At 38.2% G+C, this 22,604-nt stretch overlaps 1 protein-coding gene across 2 annotated transcripts in view; it reads right to left on the bottom strand.

Moving 5' to 3' along the window:
* The window catches only part of Ano6 (anoctamin 6), a 191,492-nt gene that overhangs the window by 5,653 nt on the left and 163,235 nt on the right, over positions 1 to 22,604 (bottom strand). For both annotated transcript variants that reach the window (XM_076854348.1, XM_076854347.1), the window contains 4 exons: positions 20,777 to 20,907; positions 14,515 to 14,720; positions 10,582 to 10,784; positions 9,410 to 9,515 (listed from right to left, as the gene is read on the bottom strand). In XM_076854348.1, coding sequence (XP_076710463.1) covers positions 9,410 to 9,515; positions 10,582 to 10,784; positions 14,515 to 14,720; positions 20,777 to 20,907 — 646 coding nt within the window. The remainder of the gene's footprint in view (positions 1 to 9,409; positions 9,516 to 10,581; positions 10,785 to 14,514; positions 14,721 to 20,776; positions 20,908 to 22,604) is intronic.

The following is a 22,604-nucleotide window of genomic DNA, read 5'->3' as shown; positions in this document are numbered from 1 at the left end:
ACTGAATGAGACTCAATTCTCAGAAGTCTTTTTGCTTTTCCTTGCTTTATCACATACAGATCAACTGCATATTAAAGTTAGCTAAGCGTGTCCTGAACCCTCCCTTACCAGATACTCCCTAGTCCCAAGTTATGGGAGAAGGTCATACCTGGAAGTGTGCTTGCCAGAAATGCTGCCCACAGCAAAAACAAGACACCAGCCACTCCAGCTTCTGTACTGATTACTAATGTCATCTTCAGACCCACTGGATTGCAACTCTCCCTGACCTATGTGATCCAGATAAGATGTTGACCTAGCCCACATTTCAGATGAGGTTCCACCTCTCTGGTACTTGCTTAGCTTTCCATGAATCTTTCCTTGAAAAATCATATTAAACTCTCCCTTAGGGCAAGGGGCAACATGGTCACTGAAGGGGACAGCATGGCATCTTCTAATAATGCTGGCATGTTAATGAAGCTCTTTCTCTCCCTCCATCACTCTGCCTCTTCATTTATTGACTATCAGGAGGCAGAACCAAACCTTATACGGTTACAACTGGCACCCACTGTGAGACTGGATTTTGCTGTGGTGGACTGGACCCAGGTTGGGGAGTAGAAGGATAAGTCCCTGGCAGCTACCAAGGCCACTTTAGCCCTGGGGACAACCTGTTCCTTTTCTCGTCTTAAGGAGGGTTACCCTCATAGCCCCTCAGTAGCAGATTAAGAAATAGCCTCAGGTAAGATGATCTGCAGCATCAGAATGAGTACTTTGTCATCTTGAGGTGTACTCTTGAGAACTCTCTCCTCCCTCATTGGACTCACTTCAAAAGAAGTCCGCTCATCTGATTTTCATAGAGCACTGTAGGAGTTGGAATAGTTGTAGGACTTTTATCCTGAAATCTGTGGTCTTGACCTCCGATTCTGGTAGACTGTGTGGTTCCCTTATTCTGCCTATACTTCTGAGTACATGCAGACTGTGCTCATAACTGTTTTCACTTTTGTCAAAATGGGGAACTCGCCATCGGTTCCAAATAGGACTCCTAACAAAATAATCTGATTATAGTTTAGTCCTATGACCAAAAAGAAAACAAATGGCATTTTATTTCACTTTAGCTTGGCCACAATATGCCATGGAGTCGGGGGGAAAAAGTGCCTCATGAGTTACTTAATTAGTATACTACAGTTATAAGGAATGTCATTTTTTTTTTTTCTCTAAGACTTCACGTTATTTTATTGGGAGAAAGGGAAAGATGTGTGGAACACAATTGTGGTTCAGAGGTCAGGTAAGACCCCACCCTCATTACTTGATGGCTAGTCTGAAGAGAGATAATAATCAATAACTTAAACCCTCACCTCTGGAAGCATCACATATAGCTGTGGGGGCATTTTCCTACCACAGCTGTGACACCCAGCCCTCTGCTGGTGGCCAGCAATAACTGTTCCGCCTCTCCCTGACAAAGGTATGGAGTCTGAAAGGTAATTAGGAGCCTGAAATGTAATTAGAAACCCTGAAGGATGGGTTTTTCCCCTCTTGATGCGGCAAGAGTTTGGAGGCATAGCCCATTTCTATTTCTGATGGATTTAATTGGGAAAACAGTCCTGTGGACAGGATCTTCTCAGTAGGAGGGGCTGAGTTCTTTTCCTCCATTTTTATCAGTTACCATCAAAGTAGGCAGACATTTGTATTCTGATGAATAGCATGCTCACAGGAAAGGAAGATGGTCACTGACAAAGCCGGAGAGCACACAGGCTCCATGTGGAGGATCCTGCTAGTACGTTGGAGGCAAAGGAGGAGGACCCTATTAACTCAGCAGGATTGAGCCTGGTGCTTCTAAACAAAGTCTCCATAAGGTCAAAGAGTCTTACAAACACCTGGCCAGACTCCGTTAAGGGAGACTCTATCAAGCCTGCCAGTGTTATGCAGATGTAGATCCAGAAAACCCAGATAATCTGAATATGATAAATATGACTTTGATAGAGCAAAGTTCCCTGTACCCATTAAAGAAATTAAAAAAGATAGATGGTGCCCTGGGAATGAGTCCCTCTCGACTAGGAGAGATTGCCGAAAGCAAGAAACCAAGTGGCTGTACCTGGCTTTGGGAGGAAGATGGTGACCTAAGGAAGGAAGAAGGCCTTTGGAATAAGGTATGTGGGTCCTAGGTTCAAAACTAATACACTTAATGGAAGGAAGAAGGCCACTGGAAGAATGATTGCTCAAAGAAACAAGTGAACTTGACCGGAGGCTCACTCCCCAGATGTTGGTGAGAGAAACTGGGTTGGATGAGAACTGAGAAGGCCTTGAAGCTCCTACAGATTTGATCTGGTCAACGTGAATTTCCCCATGCGAGCCCCACATACGACGAAGAGTGGGAGCCAATTAACTTTCTCTTGGATGCAGGTCTACTTACTACGTATTAAAATATTACATTAGGGAAAAAGCTAAGTAGAGACTATGATTGTGGGAGCATCAGGTAAAGCTCAAGGTAGGTCCTTCCTCCAGACACTAGAATGTCAATTAGGAGATACAACTTTAAAACAGCATTTTCTGTATGTACCGGAGTACCCAATACCTTTTTGGACAAAAGTGACCTTTTGTGCAAACTAAATGCCTGCGTAAATTTCTCCTCAGGCAATTAGAGATGCAAGTTGAATGCTTGCAGAAGTTGAAAAAGATCTGAAGTCTGGACAAAGGGCATGCCAGGAAGGGCTATAAACATGTAGCCTACACAGATTACACTAAAAGTAAAGCCTGGGACCCGAAGCTAAATACTTATGAAATAGGAAGCTTGAAGGGGCATCCAGCTAGTTTTTTGGAAAATTTAAAAGTGTAATTAAACAAATGGTGCTGGGAAACTTGGAAATCCATATGTAACAAAATGAAATCAAACCCTTATCTCTCGACATGTATAAAACTGAAGTGGATCAAAGACTCGGGCATTAGAACACAGACCTTGCACCTAATAGAAGAAAAAGTAGATCCAAATCTTTACCATGTTGGCTTAGGATCTGACTTCCTTAACAAGATTCCCAAAGCACAAGAAATAAAATCAAGAATCAATAAATGGTATGGATTCACACTAAAAAGCTGCTTCTCAGCAAAGGAAACAATAACAGAGTGCCCATGGAATGGGAGAAAATCTTTATCACATGCACATCAGATAGAGCACTAATCTCCACGATACACAAAGAACTCGGAAAACACCACAAAAACAAATAACCCAATCAATAAATGGGCTAAGGAACTGAACAGACACTTCACAGAAGAAATACAACTGATTAATAAATAAATATATGAAAAAAAGGGTTCATCTCTAGCAATTAGAGTACTTAGAGTACTTTTGATTTTCTTTAAGATTTCATCTTGCTCCAGTCAGAATGGCAAAAATCAAGAATACAAGCAATAACAAGTGTTGGCAAAGATGTGTGTGTGTGGGGGAAGGTACACTCATACATTGCTGGTAGGACTGCAAATTGGTGCAACCATTATGGAAAGTGGTATGGAGATTCCTCAGAAAACTTGTAATGGAACCACCATTTCACCCAGCTATCCCATTCCTAAGTTTAAACCCAAGGAAGTTTAAGAGAGCATACTACAATGATGCAGCCACATCAATGTTTACAGCAGCTCAATTCAAAATAGCTAAACAATGGAACCAACCCAGGTGCCCTTCAACAGATGAATGGATAAAGAAAATATGGTATATATACACAATGGAATATTACTCAGCCTTAAAGAATGAAATTACGTCATTTGCCGGTAAATGGATGGAGCCGGAGAACATAAGCAAAATAAGCCAATCCCCCCCAAAATAAAAGCCAAATGTTTTCTCTGATATGCAAATGCTAATTCAAAATAAGGGGAGCTGGAGAAGAACAGAATTACTTTGGATTAGGCGGGGAGAGGGTATGTGGGTAAGAAGGATAGAATGAACCAGACATTATTACCCTATGTGCATATATGACTACATGACTGGTGATTCTACATTGTGTATAATCAGAAGAATGAGAAGTTATTTACATATGCTGTGTCAAAGTGCATTCTACTGTCATGTATAACTAGAACACACAAAAAAGATTTAAAAACATAATTTAATTCAATCCTGCAAGTTGCCCTAAAACACTTCAAATCTTCCACAGTTAAAAAACCTCATTCAGATGGGCAGAGATTTGTTCAGGATGTGTGGGCTACAGATGATAATGACTTGGACATTCACCCATTGGTTTGTAACTAACACCATCAGAACTCAACCACCTGGCTGAGGATAGATATAATGTGTCCTAGAAAAAGGCTCAAATATGTAAACAACATGCTATATATCTGGCCTTTTGACATAGTGAAGCTCAGAGAGAGGTTTTACTAGACTGAAAAAGAGCTATAATTTATTTAAAGATCCAACAGCAATTGCAGAGTTTTCTGTTGAATCTAGGTAGAAAATTTTGGTCTTATAGTCAAACCTCTGTATGAAGCACTAAGAGGAAGAGATTCTGAACCTTTAGACTGGACTCCTGAATACTGACAGGCTTTTGAGCCTCAAACTCAAACAAGCTCTTCAATTTGTATGTACATGAGGAACACTGAACTAGGCTAGGAGTGCTTACTCTTAATGCAGTATCAACACTATGTCTACGGGCATATTTTTCAAAGCAATTAGACCTGACAGTGATGGGATAGCTGCCTTGCCTGAGGGTAGTTGTAGCCACCTGTGAACTGTTACAAGAGGCTGACAAGTTTGCACTAGTGCTACCCACCACAGCATGTGCTCACCATCATGGGTTAACTCTGCTGGAGCAAAAGTGGTTACTGGCTGATGGCAGGAAGGATGGGCAGATGCCAGGCTACTGTTCTGGATGATACTAATGTTAAGGTGTCCTCTACTTTAAATCCAGCCACTCTATTACCTAGTGACACAGGGATGATACCAACTTGCAGGGATTGTCTGCAAGTCAAGACAGTTAATGCAAGCAGGCTAGATTTGGCTGATCAACCTATGGAAGACTGGGACACAGAACTCTTCACTGCTGGTACCAGCTTCTGGAACAAAGTGAGAGACAATGCAGGGTATGTGGTAGTAACTGTCCAAGGGACAACTGAAGCAGATGCCCTGCCACATGGGACTTGGCATAAAAGTCTTAATGTACCATACTCACTGGAGCCCTGATTCTGCTGGAGAACAAGTGAGTCAATATCTATGCTGACTATAGGCCTTCATGATGGCTCATGCACATGGGGCTATTTGGGAGGATCAACAGCTTGTGACCTCAACCAACATGGACATAAAATCTGCATCTCAGATTTTACAGTTATAAGAAGTAGTGCACAAACCTTGGCAGGTCTCAATAACATACTGCCCTTGTCTTCAGAAAGGGGATGAAGTTGTGGAAAAGAGAAACTGGCCAATCAAATGGTAAAACAAGCTGGCAAAACAATACTAACAATAGGCCCCTCCTGCCCCAAATAACCTTATCAGAATTTGCACCCAGATACTCAGGAGAGGACTATAAAAGGGCAAAGGATTGGCATTTTATTAATGAACCCCCTCAAGGATGAAAGGTGATGAAAAAGGCATACCTTTAATACCTGAAGTGTGAGTGTGTTCTGTATTAAAACAAGAATACCACAGAACCTACTTTCAACAAGGCACCACAATTTATAGTGGTTACAAAAACAAAAAACCGGTCCTGGACTACGATAGTGGACTCTTCATCATTGGGTCTGATCTGCACAAAAACACCCATTGTAACCCAGAGTGCAATGAAGGGCACCCATATAGGGGAGACTGTCTTCTGAGGATTTATTTTACTTGGATGCCAGGACTATCTTAACTTCAGATATTTGTTGGTGTTTGTGAACATGTTTTCGGGATGGGTAGAAGTTTTCCTTATTCAGACAAAGGACTCACATTCTGCTAAAGGAAATTATACCAAGATATAGACTGCCAAAAACCATACAAAATGACCATGAACCAGCATTCATTAAAAAAAAAAAAAAAATCACGCATCAGGTTTCAGAAGCTTTGGATGTCAAATGGAAAGTGCATTCAGCATAGAAACCACAGTTAATGGGAAAAACTGACAAAATGAATCACTCCTTAAAAAGATCACCATGTTGTCAGGAAATGCACCTGACCTGGGATAGAAATTTACCCATTATTCTGTTACAGATACATGTGATCCCTAGAAGTAAGATCTATTTAAGTCCTTTTGAAATTCTGTATGGTAGACCATTTCGGGCCTCATGCTTGGGGTGATACTTGAAGATTTAACATAATCTTTACAAATTGTTCCTTTTCAATATAATCAAGTGTTGTGGACAACCAGAGATATGAAAAGTTGTGCTTTATATGTGTAATATGAATCGTAATGCATTCTGCTGTCATATAACAAATTAAAATTTAAAAATCTGAGTTTGTCTCTGAGGTTACTGTGTGCCTCTGATGTCCTATTGCATGACTTCTAATCTGGAAATAGAGTCCCCTTAAAGATGTGGAGGGAACAGAATCTAGATAACCAATTTAATGCCAAGTGTACAACATGATCAGTCTTCCTTAGAATGGGTGGGAATCAAACCATAAATCCATTGTACTCAGATGAAATGAATTCCTCTATCAACATCAAGGAGATAGGGAAGACAACAAGAATGACTATTCCTGCCAAGTTGTAGATGATCTTAAGCTGCTATTTGAGAGACACAGGACCCATAGACCATCAGTAGAAATTGTACCAAACAATGGTGACCACTGGGATTGGGAGAGTTTAGTCTAAGCTGTTTCCATCCACAACGAACTAAACACCCTCTTTGAAAAGCATATGGAAAGTTGCTTCCTGGGTCTCCAGGTTATTGACCTTTTAAAGCACCTCAGGGTTGCCTTGGGAGGTATCTTCCCTGCAAGGACATTAAAGGCCAAAAGGATAAAATGTTGAAACCAACCTGTACTTCAAAAAAACCTGTGCTACCGTAAAAACTAAATGGTTATGTGTATATCCCAGATAATTTGGGAAATGTCTCTTTGGTCCTTGTGGGACTTACTTGCTCAGGTAAAGGCCCCGACTGATGAATCAAGGCTCAACCTAAATGCATGGTTCACATCTTGGTTAGGGTCAAGTCTTTTAAGACTTGCTATTCCAGGGGGCTGGGAGGCCATGATACTATATAACACTTCAAAATGAGTTGCCCTGGCTCAGCCAAGAAAAGAAATTCAAAAGGCTTCTTTGATAACCAGGCAAGTAGTCTGGATGCCCATAATTCTTTCTCTTGTTGGATTGTTCTAGTACTTGTATTGAATAAAAGTGGAGAAAATGGGTATCTTTGTCTTGTTCCAGACTCAAATAAGGCTTTCTTTTTTTCTTGTTCATTCTAGTTAAGGGTTTTTCAATTTTGTTCATCTCTTAAAAAAAAAAAAAAAAAATCAAGTCTTCATTTCATTGGGGTTTTACACTGTTACTGAATTTTCTATTTATTTCTGCTGTTTTTTGTCTTCTAATCTTGCATTTTTTTTCCTTGAGGTGCAATGATAGGTTGTTAATTTGAGAGTTTTCTGCTATTTTTACATTGGCAAGTTGCAATAAATTTCTTAGTACTGCTTTTGTTACAACCCACCAAAATGTGTGGGATACGTTTCCATTATCATTTCTTCCAAATTTTAAAAAATTTCCTTGATTTATTCATTGATCCATCAGTTGCTCAGGAGTATGTGGTTTAATTTCTAAGAACTTGTATACTTGATTTCCCATTTTATTGCATTATTATCACAAAAGATACCTGATATTATTTTGATATTTAAAAATTTGGTAAGACTTGTTTTGTAGCCTGCCATAGGATCTATCCACGAGAATAGATGTTCCATGTATTGGAGTCTTTGGTATATTAATATTTTCTTTCTATATTATGTGTTCTAATATTTGATGCATTTCATCATTATTTACTCTTATTGAATTGACCCCTTTATTATTATACTTTATTTGATGATGGAAAAGCATAATGATTTCCCATGTAGGAAAGAGGTTTAATTTTTTTTTTGAGGTAGGAAATATTTATAGATAAGTAGGTTTTCTATGTTATGCCACTCTGGCATTTCTGAGTTAAAGCCAATAGGGTGTGATGTTATCTTTTAAAAATATATTGTAAGATTTAGCTTACACATTCTAAAAGGATTTTTGCATCTGTGAAATGAATAAGATTGGCCCTAATTTTCCTTCCTCTTTCTATTCTTGTCTGATTTTAGGATCAAGGCTACTCTCGGCTTTACCAAATGAGTTGGAGAGTATTTCCTCTTCTTTTTGCTCATTGAAGGCATTTGTATAAGATTGTTCTAAATCTGTTCTAAAAAGCTTGGTTTCACTCTTCTAAAACCATATGTCCTGGTGTTTTTCACTGTGGAAAGTGCTGCCTTCTTTAGCACATGGAAGATACTGGACTACTCTCTTTTGGCTCCCATAGTTGCTGTTACAAGGTCTACACTTGTTCTAATTTTAATTTTCTTTGTCAGACATCTCTCTTTTCTCTGGTTTTGGTCTTATCTTTGGGCTGCGTTTTCTTTACAAGATGTATAAGTGTGTGTTCCTTTATTATTCTGTCTGATGTAGATCATGCTTTCTGTTCTGTGAACTGATGTCTTTCAATCTATTCTGGAAAAATTTCCTCTTATCCATTATACATTTTCTTAACCAAATTACAAAGTCTCAATTTGTTAATGTTAAAAAAAAAAAAAAATCAGGGCTGAGGTTGTGGTTCAGTGATAGAATGCTCACCTACCACATGTGAGGCACTTAGTTCAATCCTTAGCACCACATAAAAATAAATGAATAAAGGTATATACAATTTAAAAATAAATCAACGCTTATTTATTTAAGCCACTATAGGTAAATTTTGTCTCTTGCAGCTAAATGTAAACACCAAACAAATTTAGAGGCTTTGTTTGGTAATAGTTATTCACTGAAAAAGAAGTTGGCTAGATCAATTAATGATTTATACCTGTCAGTTTTCAGAGTTAATTTTAGAGATATAAAAAACTAAGTTGGGATATTATGAAAATGTAATAATTGAGTAAAAACAATAGTCTGAATGAAGTTATAATAGTCATAAAACTTCCTTATATTCAAAGGTCACATCTTATTCATCTTAAGCCCTGCTACAGTCCCACATGCTGCTCAGTGCCCCCAAATTTAAAAAAAAGATGGTCACTTAATACAGTATCAAATGGAATCAGATCTCTGTTACATGTGTTTTTTAACATCTAAAGTAGACAACCAATTTCATTTAATTAGAGTACTATGGGTATTCTCAGGCCGAACCTGATTAATTCATCTCCTAAAAATAATTATTACCAGGCATTAGGAAAATATTATTCATTTTAAATAGAGTTAGCAACATTTAAAAAATAATGTCTGCAAATATGCAGTCTTAGAAACTATTTCAAAGTACACTTTCCTACCTCCATGACGATGATAAAAGCCAGCTTGGCGGCGATCACATGCCAATAGTAGATATTGTGTTTATATTCTTGTGGGTGTCCAGGCGGGTTTCGGAAATCACGATACCTGGAAACAAAACAGAGGCATATTGGGAGACAAGTTATTTTCATCAACTACTGTAAACAAGGGCCCTATTTTTAAAAAGGAGTTGTGTTTAGTGCAATGTTCTTTCAGTTGGGCACCATAAATTTTCTCCCAGATCTCAATTTGGACACAAAACTCTGAGGGGGAAAAAACCCACTGCAATAATAACTCCTTGAATATGTACTCAGAAAAAAAGACAATTTAGCCTATTTTCATGATCACGTTTTTAAATTATTTATATAATGTTGTCTGAGTTGGCTCAGTTACGGGACCATCTCTCTGTACAAAGCACAGAGAGATGCCTCCTCATTGTGACTTTTTAACCTAATTTCTTGTCATCAGATGACCTGTGTTATTGTTGTAGACTTAGAAGAGTTGATTCACTGATTAGAATTATGTAAAGTTTAAAAAAAAGAGTAAGCAGGTTCAGTGTAGGATTCTAAAGAGGATGTACCAAGTATAACTTGGAAACATTAATTCTGGTGGTGTTGTTGGTTGTGTTGAGAATTTGAATCAGTGAAGCCTTTGAAGAATTAGACTAAAGCCTCCTTTAGGTGTGTAGGGCTCTATGAGTAGTGATGTTTACTGTCCATAGTTGATCTTACCAGTCTTTAAAACCAATGCAGAGAGATTTGGAATACTTTTAGAGAATACTGTTAGGTATCTACATCTTTTACCTTTACATGTTTATTAAATGAAGGTTCTTGTATACCATTGTGTATCTTCAGATTGTTCTTGAATAATAAATTAATCCTAACAATTAAATGATCTCGATTTCTGGACATCTTGAAATTTCTCCATTTCTAAAATATGAGTTTCCCCCTGGATCTGTTTCCCTGACACCATATGAAACTCTGACCTTTCAGTCTTGCTTTTTTGGTTTGGTTTAAAAATCCTAACCCAAGTCTTTCTTGCCTTTAATAGCTTTCTTTGCAATTAAACTAAAAAAAAAAAAATGGGAAATATTTCTAGCAATTTGATTTAAATGACACACACACATGCCCTTTTCAAGATTATGTGACTTTTTTAAACAGATAGCAGAACTTGCCTGCATGTGGTATGGTCACCAAGCCCAGAGAATGAATCTCCTTTGCTTTTGTTTTTGAAGTCTGCGATGTTGAAGATGGAGAGAGTGTTGCTGATGTACCCCTCCATAGTATAGTGAGTATGGTCCCCATAGGGAGGGATGGAGAAGGACCAGTAATACACCAGGCGGGGGATCATGTCTGATGTGAAAGCAATGATCATGGCCTGTGTTGGGGGGAAAACAATAAAAGAAGCATTAATTACAGCTTTCATTGCTATGATTAACAGATATGCCAGAATTACTATTTTCATCAATTTTTTTTTTAACCAATGTGATTCTGCAACCTGTACACTTGGAAAAATGAGAATTCATACCCTATTTGATTCCAATGTATGATATGTCAAGATCATTGTATTGTCGTGAGCAATAAAAAAAAGAAAACAAAATATTCAGAGATAATCTTAAGTGTAAAATGAGAAGAGTAAATGTCCTAAAATCTTCAAGCAATAAATTTAAAGTAGAATATTATCTTTTTTTTGGTTTTCAATTCTAAGGGAGGGTCTACAATTCAAATGCTAAGGCCTGATAGGAAGCATAATAAGCAATTAAGTATAATAAACACACTTATTCAAAAATAATTGTAGACTAAGATATTGTGGATGACTTTAGTTGCTTGCATATATTATGTAAATTAATATTTTTCAAAAGTTGAGAAAATGTTCGGTCAACTTTAGAGCTCTACTTGATATTCTTTCATGATTTGGATTTAGAACATTGTTGTAGATACAAAACTGTTATTTTCATAATATTGACCTTAGTATTATATCAATTACTTCTTCTATAAATACATTATAGAAAACTACATTCTATTTTTATGAGAAGCAAGTGAAAAATTAAACTGCATAATATATTTTCCTGATCTAAATTTAAATAATGGCATTCAAATTTACACTCCCCCACACCACCCATAGTATCTTGACTTGTTTAGACAAGTCAACCTTTAAAAAAAATCAGTCTTATTTTAAACCTAACATATTCTTCTGATCATTAGGTCAGTAGAAAACAGGAATTTTTATTTTAATACAATGTGGGTGACAAGAAATTATATTGGAGTTGTTCCATTCACATAGTCCAGCAATGATGTCGGTGTTGTTATATCTAGTGTTTAAGCCTCCAAACTTGGTTTTAAAGAAGGGAGAGAATATACTTTAATTACATAGAATTTGGTTTAAACAAAGCTAAATAAGGTAGTCATATTTTGAGATCAACATGACTTTTGATAGTATTCATCTAAACATATGGTTTAGACCCAGTGAGACCACAAACCAACAAATAAGATCTCGGGCAAAGCAAGAAAAACAATTAAGGGACTTTTATATTGCTAAATTTCCCTTATTAGAATAAGCTTTGTCATTCTCTCCAATGTGAAAAATCTATGTGTGTGCACGCGCTCATCAGTAATGAGGTGAGCAAGAATATGTTACCCTTTTCCAGATTTCAATAGATTAAATTTTCCTGCTATTTAACTCAACCATCCTTTTTATAGTATCACCTGCAGATGTGCTTCAGGAAGCTACAAAAATTCCAATGAGGAAGATAATTCTATTGTCTTCTGACAAGATACCTTTCTGTCCTGAATTGAGCTGCTTTGAGAGATGTGCTACAAGAGTACAAATAAATGCAGTGTGCTTCATTCCCTGGGCTGCACACAATTTTCCATTTACATCAAAATAAATTAGAATTGGTCTTCAATAGCAGATGCTCTGGCATGATACAGCAATGTCAATTCAGCTTATTTATTGAACCAGCAGCTTTAAAATGAATGCTTTTATACCAAACTCCAGCTTGATACCCACTCTCGCCCCTGGCGGCTGTTCTTCCTTCTATATACATTAGGTTGTGGATTACACACTATGTGTTTGAGGGGTTGAGATTGTATGTGTGAAGGGATACAAGATACGTTTAATGCTCATACTCACACACATGTGTATATACATATGTATACTGCACCATGGAAGTGTAGTAGATCCCAATAATGTGGGAAAAAGGATTATACATAGATTAATGACACAAATGTGATGTTTTCCTAGGGTAAATTTTAAGAAAACATAGGTTCCTGTCCAACAGCTGTAACACCAATTAGCTGGCATGTGTGCGCACACACACACATACATGGAGCAGCTTTGGAAAGTCAGCAAACCTCCATCTGTGCTAATGGAGTGGAGCCATGGCATGGATACTAAGAAAAGATGCCTAATACAATCAGACTAGAATGCTTGAGGAATGAGGAACTTGAGTCGATTGAATTTTCTGGTTGTTGAAGGTCAAACAAAAATCCTTTTAGTTTCAAACCTTTTTGCTAAAAATTTTCCTAAAGCACACAAGTCCATGTTCCTGCCCTGCTTAGTGTAATACAGCATATTGAACATGACAGATCCATTCTTCTATGACTGTGAAACTTGAAAGGCCTTTCATATTTCTAAACATCAGTCTTCATTTTGAAGCACAGTAGATGTTGAAGGTTCAGGGTATTTGGGTGAAGGGAAACTGACATACTCTATCAGTTGGATTCTGTATGTAATTTGCAACTTCCTCCAAAAAGTAGAGGTAGCATGCAATTCAGATAAATTGAGGGTTTTGGGGTGGGTAGTAGGTGATAGCTGGTTCCAAATAACTGTTTATTTACAATTGTATATAATCAGTCTAGATAATGACTGATTACAAAATTCTGTATTTCACTGCATAATCACTGCAGGTTTTATACTTTTTTTTGTTTTTGGCAAAAAAGTGGGTTACAACCATTATGTGAAGCTTTTAAAAATATTGTGCTGGTATTACATAAAAATCATTTATTACTAAACTATCTTTGTAAAATTAGGAGGCATGGAATAGTTAACATGTTGGTGACAATTATATGGTGAAATACAGTTTTGGGGTTTTTGAAGTACCTGCCAGAGGCTTCAGAGTCATTGTTAATGATGTTGGGTAATGAAGATAAAACAAGAGCAGGTAATATTCAACAAGGACCAGGCTCCATGCAGTTCATGCATTATTTCATTGAATAATTCCCTATACACAACTGAGTGGTTAGGGAATTCATTTTACATAAGATAATGAGGCTCTGAATTGCTTCCACAAGAACCAAGGTCACACAATTCAAGGTTCAGTGTGGGAAAGCAGAGATTAGGCCTACCTCACTCTGTAGCCTACAATGCTCAAGAACTCCCCTCCTCCAGAGCCTGGCTGTGGGTACTGCTGATTTCTGTTCTGCAGGGGTTCATGGGAAGGGCTGGGGACTCTTAATGCAGGCTAGAAACAACTGAATGTCCCCTCATATCTGGGACCCATGTAGGGCATGAGGCTGCTTCAGTTAATGACCACTGAGGCTAGCAAAGACAAAGGGTTAGGGTGGGAAAAGTGCTGAAAGCTGCCTGTAACCCACCTCCTTGAAGAACTATTACCCTGGAGACAAGGAGGGTAACACAATCAGGAATGCACAAAGTGCTTAGACTTCATCAAAGTTAATATTTTAAATTGGTATTTTGGAATATATAGGAAAATGAAGGAATGGTCTCATTTTTGGGTCCTAAAACTCTAAATGAATACATTCCCATATACATGATAAAAGCACCTTTTGATAACTCCCTCTATCATTATGAAGGTTAAAAATGTTAGTCTTATTACTATTATCATATTCCTATTTAGCAAATGAGAAACTATCCTTACCAAGTTAAGACCAACTACAAATGTACTAAAGAATAATTATAAGCAAACAAAATGTTTTTAAAAGAATAATTAGCTACATAGCATATAATAACTATGTTGCTCATATGCAATGATAGACTTGGCACTGTCCCATTTTATAAAGTGCCAACCATTTCATTCCTTAGGTAGCATCCTAATGCATTTTTGGACATTTTAAGGTCTTAACTCTTGAAGCTAAGGTCTACTTACATTGGTCACCACAGCCAAAATCGCTATTCCTTGCATGATGGGCTGCCATGCGCCGATGTCTTGGGCCTTTTCTGGTACCATGCGTCTAAACTGCGTAGTCAGTTTCCATGCGTCCACTCTTATTTCCAATATATTGTTTACCAGAGCCAACAGAGGAGCCAGTGGAAAAGAGGCCACAAATAAGGTGACGAACCCAAACTGAATAACTGTCAATGGAATGGACACACATCATGGAGTGGTGGATGGATGGAAAGACAATATTTTCCTTTACTTTCGTAAAGAGAAAGGCAAAGAACTCAATCCCAAAGAGAAAACACATCCGTGGTCAATAACACTTGTTGCTCAACAGTGAAACAATTTAAACAAAACACAAATATGAGCTTTCTGGAAAGATGATTAAATATAGCCTGTTTCTTGCACTTACATTCACTTAATAATAGGAATATGCTGAAAAATACTTAATCAACCCTAACTACTTTAATAAACTTGAGACATTTTAAGTACATTATTCTCAGTGTAGAGACAACAGAATGTTGGAAAATGATTGATTTAAGATTAAAAAAGAAAAATGGTATGGAAGCATCTAACAAGAAACAAGAAATGTACTGTCGGGAAGGCTGTGCTCAGGATGTTGGAGGAAACATGCTGAAAACAAGCAACTGAACGAGCTCCCCTAAGTCTGAGTGCAAAGGCAGAGCCTTCAGAGAATCTGTTATTACAAATCATAGAAAATATGTGTGGTCAAGGTGTTTCAACCAGACATAATCTTCCTTTAGGAATCGTCCTCATGAAGGACAACCTATGGGTCCTGAAACATCCAGTGGAAGCTCAGAAGTTCTTTTCTCCTTTTCTGTAACTTACAGGACCTTTGTATAGGAGGGCAGCAGGGATTTGGGGGGGAGGAGGAAGAAAGAAAAACCAAAGATCTAGAAAAGAAACTTTTGGTTTAGGGCTTTTCTTCTCACAGGCAGATCTTTAGAGGGAACGTGTGCAGGTGGAATTGAGACTGGAGAACAGGAAAACATTATTTATAGCCCCTTTCAGCATTTGCTCAGACAGGGAGCAGGGGACAACTCTGGCCAGGTGAGGCTGCAGCAGGTGTGATTAGGTAGGAGGGGTTGGCATTTGCCTCTGGTCTAAGAGGCCAAGATCTGTTGTAGAAAGGTAGGGCTGAAAAGACAGGTAAGTCGCACAGGTCAGGGAGAAGTGTTCATATCCATAGGAGTCTGACATGACCTCTTCTGGCCCTTTGTCTGAGTCAGCAGTGGAAGCAACATTAGTGATATCAGTGCTTGTGTCTGTGATTTACTTAAACCTCGATATACTCATCAGGCTTTGGGGCCAGGCAAGGACAAGAAATGTGGGGAGTGGGTCAGAGTCAATGGTGGTACACTGGCAAGTGTGTCCTACTGAAGGTGACTGCTCACAGCTGCCATGTTGGGGTGAGGGCCCAACGTTGCTAGATCTGATTGTTCAAGAAAGGCCAGAAATTAGGATTTTATTAGCAATAAACTCAGTTAAATATCCAGATGAGAAAAGATATCATAACAATGAAAGCACAGACTACTTGAGAATAAATTAATAGGTAATGTTAAGACTTATGATAACTGACTTAAAAACAATGACGATTGAACGAATGGTAGGATATGCTAAGACTCAAATTTGGGATGTATCAAAATTTTCTCCACAGAATCATTTAGAATTCTAATGAATTCAGTTGATAATCCCAAATGGATTTTTTTTAAAGCCAAAAGGTGATGCTAGAGTTCAAGAGAGATAAATAAACAGTGAAAAAGGAGGAGGAATGTTTGTCCTGACAGTATTAATACAGGACATTCTGAAAAAGAATAATAAAATGAGAACAGCTCTAGGAGTTATTAAAGTATGCTATAGTACTACTATAATTGAAACGGTGCAGAACTAGTGCATGAATAGATAGTAAGTATGAATTAAACAGAATGGTTTTAAAGAACAGATAAATATTCATGGGATTTATAATCAGCATTCAAATATTTAAGCAAGTAGCTAAGTCATTGGAAAAACTGGCATGGGGCTGTCACTTTTGACTCCCAAATAAATTCCTGATGAACTAACAATTTTATATTTTAAAAAGGCAAAAGAAAAACAACAACCCAGTGTGATCTGTTCTGATATTCAAATGAATAACTTTATAAGTGTCTTCTTAAACACCACCTCCAACAACAAAAAAAACTAATCATTTCAGTAAGGCAAAAGCACCTATTTTTTAAGACAAACAACCCCTCATGATCCTATGTTACTCTCTAATTCTTCCTTCTTCACTTTATAGTCAGGTTTCTTGAAGGAAGCATCCACTGTTTATTCCTCTACCATGTATGTATTCCCTCTTCGAAGCCCCCAAATCCTGCTGTGGTCCTCACCACTGCACAGGGCCTACTCTTGTCAACTTTGCACTGATTGCTTATTCCAAAGCTCAAGCACATTCAACTCTGTTTATTTGATCACTCCTCAGTTTCTGAGATGGTCAAATATTCTCCTCTCCATGGAACATGTTTTCCTTGACTTTTGTTTTACTTTAATTTTAAAAAGCAAGTCAAGTCATATGAGGAAAAAATAAAAACCTCTACAAAAGCACCCCTACTATTCTAGCAATTAAGTAGAGGCTTCAGCTCTGGCATTTTCTGCCTGGTTTTCATTATGCCCCTTTGTCATTATGGCTTTTCTGACACCAGCTCCTTTCCCTATTCCCTCCCTAAATATTCAGACTCCTGGAAGATGTCTTAACAATTCTATTCATGATCTCCCCTACAAATCGCCTCTATAACACTTATCAAACTTGTCTCCCTATCTCTATTGCAATACCCATGTCCTCCGTTTGAGCTCTTATCACTTCTTGTCTGGGCTACCTGCTGCAGCCTTGTGGATTATCTTCCTCCCACCAAATATGGACCCCATCCAAAGGAATATCTTCTATTGTCAGTATAATCTGGTTTTCTTCAACATAACATGACACAATTCTATTATTTGCCAGTATTCTAACAGATGGGTGTTTCCTTAGTAGTAAAGTTCAAGGCTCCTGGACAAGCATATGATAAGACCCTGGCTTACCTGATTTTCCCAACTATGGATCCTTTGTTCCAGCCTTATTTTGTCTACTTGTCATTCTTACAATGAATGTTCAGTGTTTGTGCCTTTTTACTTTAAAATGTGTCTACCCCTCCACATGAAACGTCTATTCCCGTCACCATACTTGAGATAACTTCAATTATCCCTTCCAAATCCAGTTCAAATATTATCTGCTCTGCAAGTCTAATTTGTATTCTTAATAATATTTAGGGTGCTAAGCTCCATGAGGGTTGGAACCAAGTCTTACCTTGGTATCCCTAGCAATTGTGAAAGCGTTTGACACAAACTAGTGCTCAACAAGTGTTTACTGAGTAAATGATGAGATAGGAAGCCTATCAATCCTCCCCAGTTATCTAGCTGTCATTCTGGAAAGCTCAACCTGTAGGTGGTAGACTGGAGGGCAGGCCTGAGTCTTGAAGGGCAGTGGGGGCTCTGGTGGGTATGCAGAGGAGGGAGGAGAGGAAGGGCTTTGGTGCAGGGAGATGTGGAAAATCTGCTGACGCTCATTGCCATAAGTTAAATGGAGGAAAAATAATATTGGTCAGAGTCATTGTTTCAATGACTTAAAAAACTTACTTGGAGATGGATCAAGTTAATACAGCAAGGTGAAAGAGGTAGTATCAGACACAGGTGGGGCTCACTTTGTCATTTTAGTAGTGCACTTCACTATGGTCCCTTCCCCCTGGGAAGGTGTCCCAAATTGATGATAGACTGGTTGTATTGTTCAGTACTCTAGGTACAGAATGGCATCTATGGTTTCCAGATTTTAATACTGACAGACTGTTTTTCTTTTGTTTTCTAAGTTTTCAGTGTCAGGACCCAACACTTTGAAATTATTTGGGTGGCAATTTTGGCTAACATCCCAAAGTTTCTCAAAGAGTGGTAGGAAATTCACTAAGAAATAAAAATTCCACTCAAAAAATCATAGGCCATACAATACATGGTGTAATAGGTGGGGCAACATAAATGCAAATCCACTAATGGTTGTAGAAATGCTCCAAGGTCACTTAAATATTTGTGAATACTAGGCTCCAGTCTTGGGTGTTCCAAGGGAGGACTGAAAGACACAGAGGACTTGGTAGCCACCTCCAGTATTATTGGTCCCACATGGAGAGAGGCATGAATATGCTCATGGTAGTGAGTGCCAGTAAGGCCTGGAGGAAGGAAGCCACAAGGCACTATGAAAAGTTGAGGGGCTCTGTGGATGCTCAGCAGGAATTGTTCAGTAGAAAAGAAGGGAAAAGGGGGGTGGACTCCTGGGTCCTTTGCTGGAAGATGCTTCCCAAAGTAGGAGGAGCCATAATTAGAAAGGTAGCTGGAGGTATCATTAGTGAATATGGGGAGACTGGGACAAAGCGGGCTGTGGTGGTGCGGCCATTCCCAGAGGCTCTCAGTATTTATTTTTAGAGGAACAAAAAGAATTTCAAGTGCTTTGTGAATTGTATCTTCCACAGCCTAGAAGGACAAAAACCAGATTCACTCTACTGTTGAATATACAATAACAGACAGCCTATGCTCAGAAACTGATTATGTTTTCTAAGTTGTTTGGTATTATTTAGATAATTGGAAAACAACTGAATACATCTAAAAACCTGTTTATAACAGCTGTGTTATTCTATCTTTTCTCATAGGGAAGGACAAGGCCAAATCATTTAGTTCATAACTATTTTAATAAGCCTGTGAAAAACTAAGTCTTATCAACTCCCTAAAGCATGACTATATAACTTCTCAACACATTTATTTGATTAATCACCACAGAAAAATAACTTTGTTTTTCTAAGTTTTCTTTTGGGAGGGAGGTTAAAATAACAAATGATATTTTACATCAGAATGTTGTTGTTATTAATGCCGATAATGGCTCCAATAAGAAATATTTATAATTATGACTCATTTTGAAATAACAGGTAATTGTCTTGCAGGACTTTTGAAAATAAACAGAATGAATAAATATAGCTTCTACATTATGTACTGCAGCTACACCCTTAATAAAACCTGAGTACAAAGAACAAGGAAAACAAAAAAGAAATTCAAATTAGACCCTGGGCTGCTGCAAAATATTATTGACTGAAGAAGCTACAAAATGAACCTTTTTACTCACTGAAGAAAGCAGATGTGTTTCCATGTATAATGTATACTTTTGAAAGCAATTATTTTATACATAGGATGTGATTTAATAAAATCCACCCTCGATCTGCAGACTTGTAAATAGGAAATACAAAAGGGTGTCCTTGCCAACACACAAACTCCTATGCATAAATGCAAGGCCTGTCAACTAAAATTTTGTGCCTCTTTTTCTATTCTCCTAGCTTAAAAAAACTGCAATTCAATGCAGTGGTTAGCTGCAAGGGCACACATACAAAACATGTAAATTGTTAGCCATCTATTAGATATAAGTGTGTCATGCATAATAGAAAAGAGGGTGCCTCCTATGGAAACCTATTTTGAGATGCATCCATTTAGAGGAAACTGAGAACTCAAAATTAGGTTAAACCTGAGAAACTGAGACCAAAAATACTCAAAGGCAAAGAGTTTCAGGAAAGAAAAAGGAGGAGCTGTGCTAAAGTAATCTTAATTCCATACCAGCAGAATGGTTTTCCACTTCTGAGGTCAATCAAGAAACCAAGTGGAAACCACTGAGTTGAAATAGATATGCTGTCCAAGACAGGAGCCAGGTATGAAAGGAGGACCTGGAATCCTTTCTGTGAAGCTGTAAGCTCCTATAAGCTTTTTCTTATTTGCTGAGGACCTCGCTAAGAGGTGGAGGCTGGCCTCGAACTTAGGATCAGAAATATGTGGCTATCAGCAGTGCCTGAATGGACTTCAGCCCAAGCCAAACCACAACTAAAGATATTTGCTGAGTTTCTCAGACAACATGGTTGGAGTGCTTTGAGAATTAATGGTGAAGAAGGACCTCAATGAATAGTCCATTTCATTGGATGGTAATAATCTTTATCTTCAAACAACATAAATATTAACAAAGACACACACAGCCACCTTATTTAAAAAGCTGATTGCATAATTTTATCAAGCAGAGAAAAACATACTCATCTTCATTTCAATATGCTAAATAATTATTTGGCTCTATAACAGATGTTTTTGGACTTTAAAACATGCTCCAACATATTTTATGTCACTTAAAACTTCATAAACAACTTACTCATTTCAAGATACTCATAAAATAATCCCAGCTTGCCCATGGGCTGCAGATGGTAATCCTGTTCCCATCGTGGGGTTTTCTTTTCTGATCCTGAAACACTGTGGTACCGTCCAATTAGATTCATGATCCAGCTGCCAAAAAGATCAATTATAATTAGATGGTTATCAGATGAAGGTCATAAAAGTATTTCACTGAAATTTGAAATCCGAACATGTATTCTTCCCAAGAAATTGATTTCTTGTTTGAATATTAAATTTCTTTTTATTTCTGTCTTCCTATTCCCCAAATATTTATCAAAATTGTAACTGGCTGCTTTTCCTCCGTGTTTTCATGTGGGAGGTTTTAAAAAGATATTTTTCTTCATTTGATTAACTTCAGTTTTTTCTTGTTTTTTTTTTTTTTTTTTACTTCCTCTTATTCATAATGGTCTTTCCAATGTGGAAATCATCATTGAAAGTAAACAAAGTAAAAGACAGAATATGTGAGTTGGCAATAAGTGCTATGGAGAAAAATAAAGCAGGAGCAGGACTGTTTTCAGGGAGGACTGGTGTGGTGGAGGATAACCGGAGGGATATTTGAACAAGGACAAGGGGGAGGTGGAGGGTAAAGCAGCAGAGGCAAGAGCTTCCTGAAAGAGAAACAGACTGCAGACCCCCAGAGTTAGGAGCAGACCCCCACCTTGGGATACAGCACAGAGGAGGCGCCTGTGGTCCAAGGTTAGTGGGAAACGGGGCCTTTGGTTTGGGAGGTGGGGACTAAGAGATCTCCACTCTGAGCATTTGGATGGTTTTAATTCTGAGGGAAGTAGGGAGCCACTGAAGGGCACTAAGCAGAAAAGTGACAAATTGACATTAGATAATACAGCTCTCCTTAGATAATAGGGGTCTACACAGTAAGCGGAACAATTTCAGGACCTGAGAAGTGCAATTTAAGGACCCTGTTGAGGTCATATGCAGAGCTAGGAGAAGCTCTGCCTACTACAGGCGTCCACCCTCATACAGCCTTTCCTCTTAGATGTCATGTTTTTCTTTCTGAAAGCCTTATGGCTCAGATTAATGATTTCCCACTTTTAATGGCAATTTTTTTTTTTTAAAAAATGTTTATTTTAGTTGTCGGTATACACAATGAACTTTGTTATTTTTATGAGGTGCCGAGGATCAAACCCAGAGCCTCATATGTGCTAGGTGCGCGCTTTACCACTGAGCCACAATCCCAGCCCTTTAATGACAATTTGCCCTGAAAAAGAAATCTTGGTTGACAGTACAATGAGGTGTGCACCTAGTATAAAGAACCGTTGTCCCCTCCAGCCACAGCCAGCTTGTGGTTTACTTGTGGAGTTCATCAGAAGAGGCGCCCTTACAAGAAGCAACTTCAAGTAAGTTGAAGTTGCTTTGGCTGATTCAACAAGAGGTTTGTGTGAATTTCAAATTCTGACAAAGAGGAGGCCTCTTGGGACTATAAAGAGTTGCTGCAAGAAACCACACAGATCATCATGCTCTTCCTCGTGAGTACACACTGCTCACACACGAGCCAGACTAGGTCTGAGGTGCTCTCTCTGCTGGGATTCCCACTGCCACCCATCCCAGCGCTAACTCGGTCTGCACACTACCCACGCCTTCCTCAGGGGAGATGCTGTGCCATGGAACATGGCCCTGGCTTCACAGTCTTTCCCCATTTGTATTTCATTGATACCATCATGGAGGCAATAGGGAGCTGAAGAAAGTGGAAGAGATTTGACTCAGATAATCCTGAACCTGAACCCATATTCATTGCCTACTAGCCATATTTACTTTGGAAAAGTTAAAAGAAAATAAGGTGATACTTCCAT

This window comes from Callospermophilus lateralis, chromosome 4 (genome assembly GCF_048772815.1).
Source record: "Callospermophilus lateralis isolate mCalLat2 chromosome 4, mCalLat2.hap1, whole genome shotgun sequence".
NCBI classification, from domain to species: Eukaryota; Metazoa; Chordata; class Mammalia; order Rodentia; family Sciuridae; genus Callospermophilus; species Callospermophilus lateralis.
Note: the sequence above shows the minus strand (reverse complement) of the source record. Positions and strands in the feature narration are given on the sequence as shown.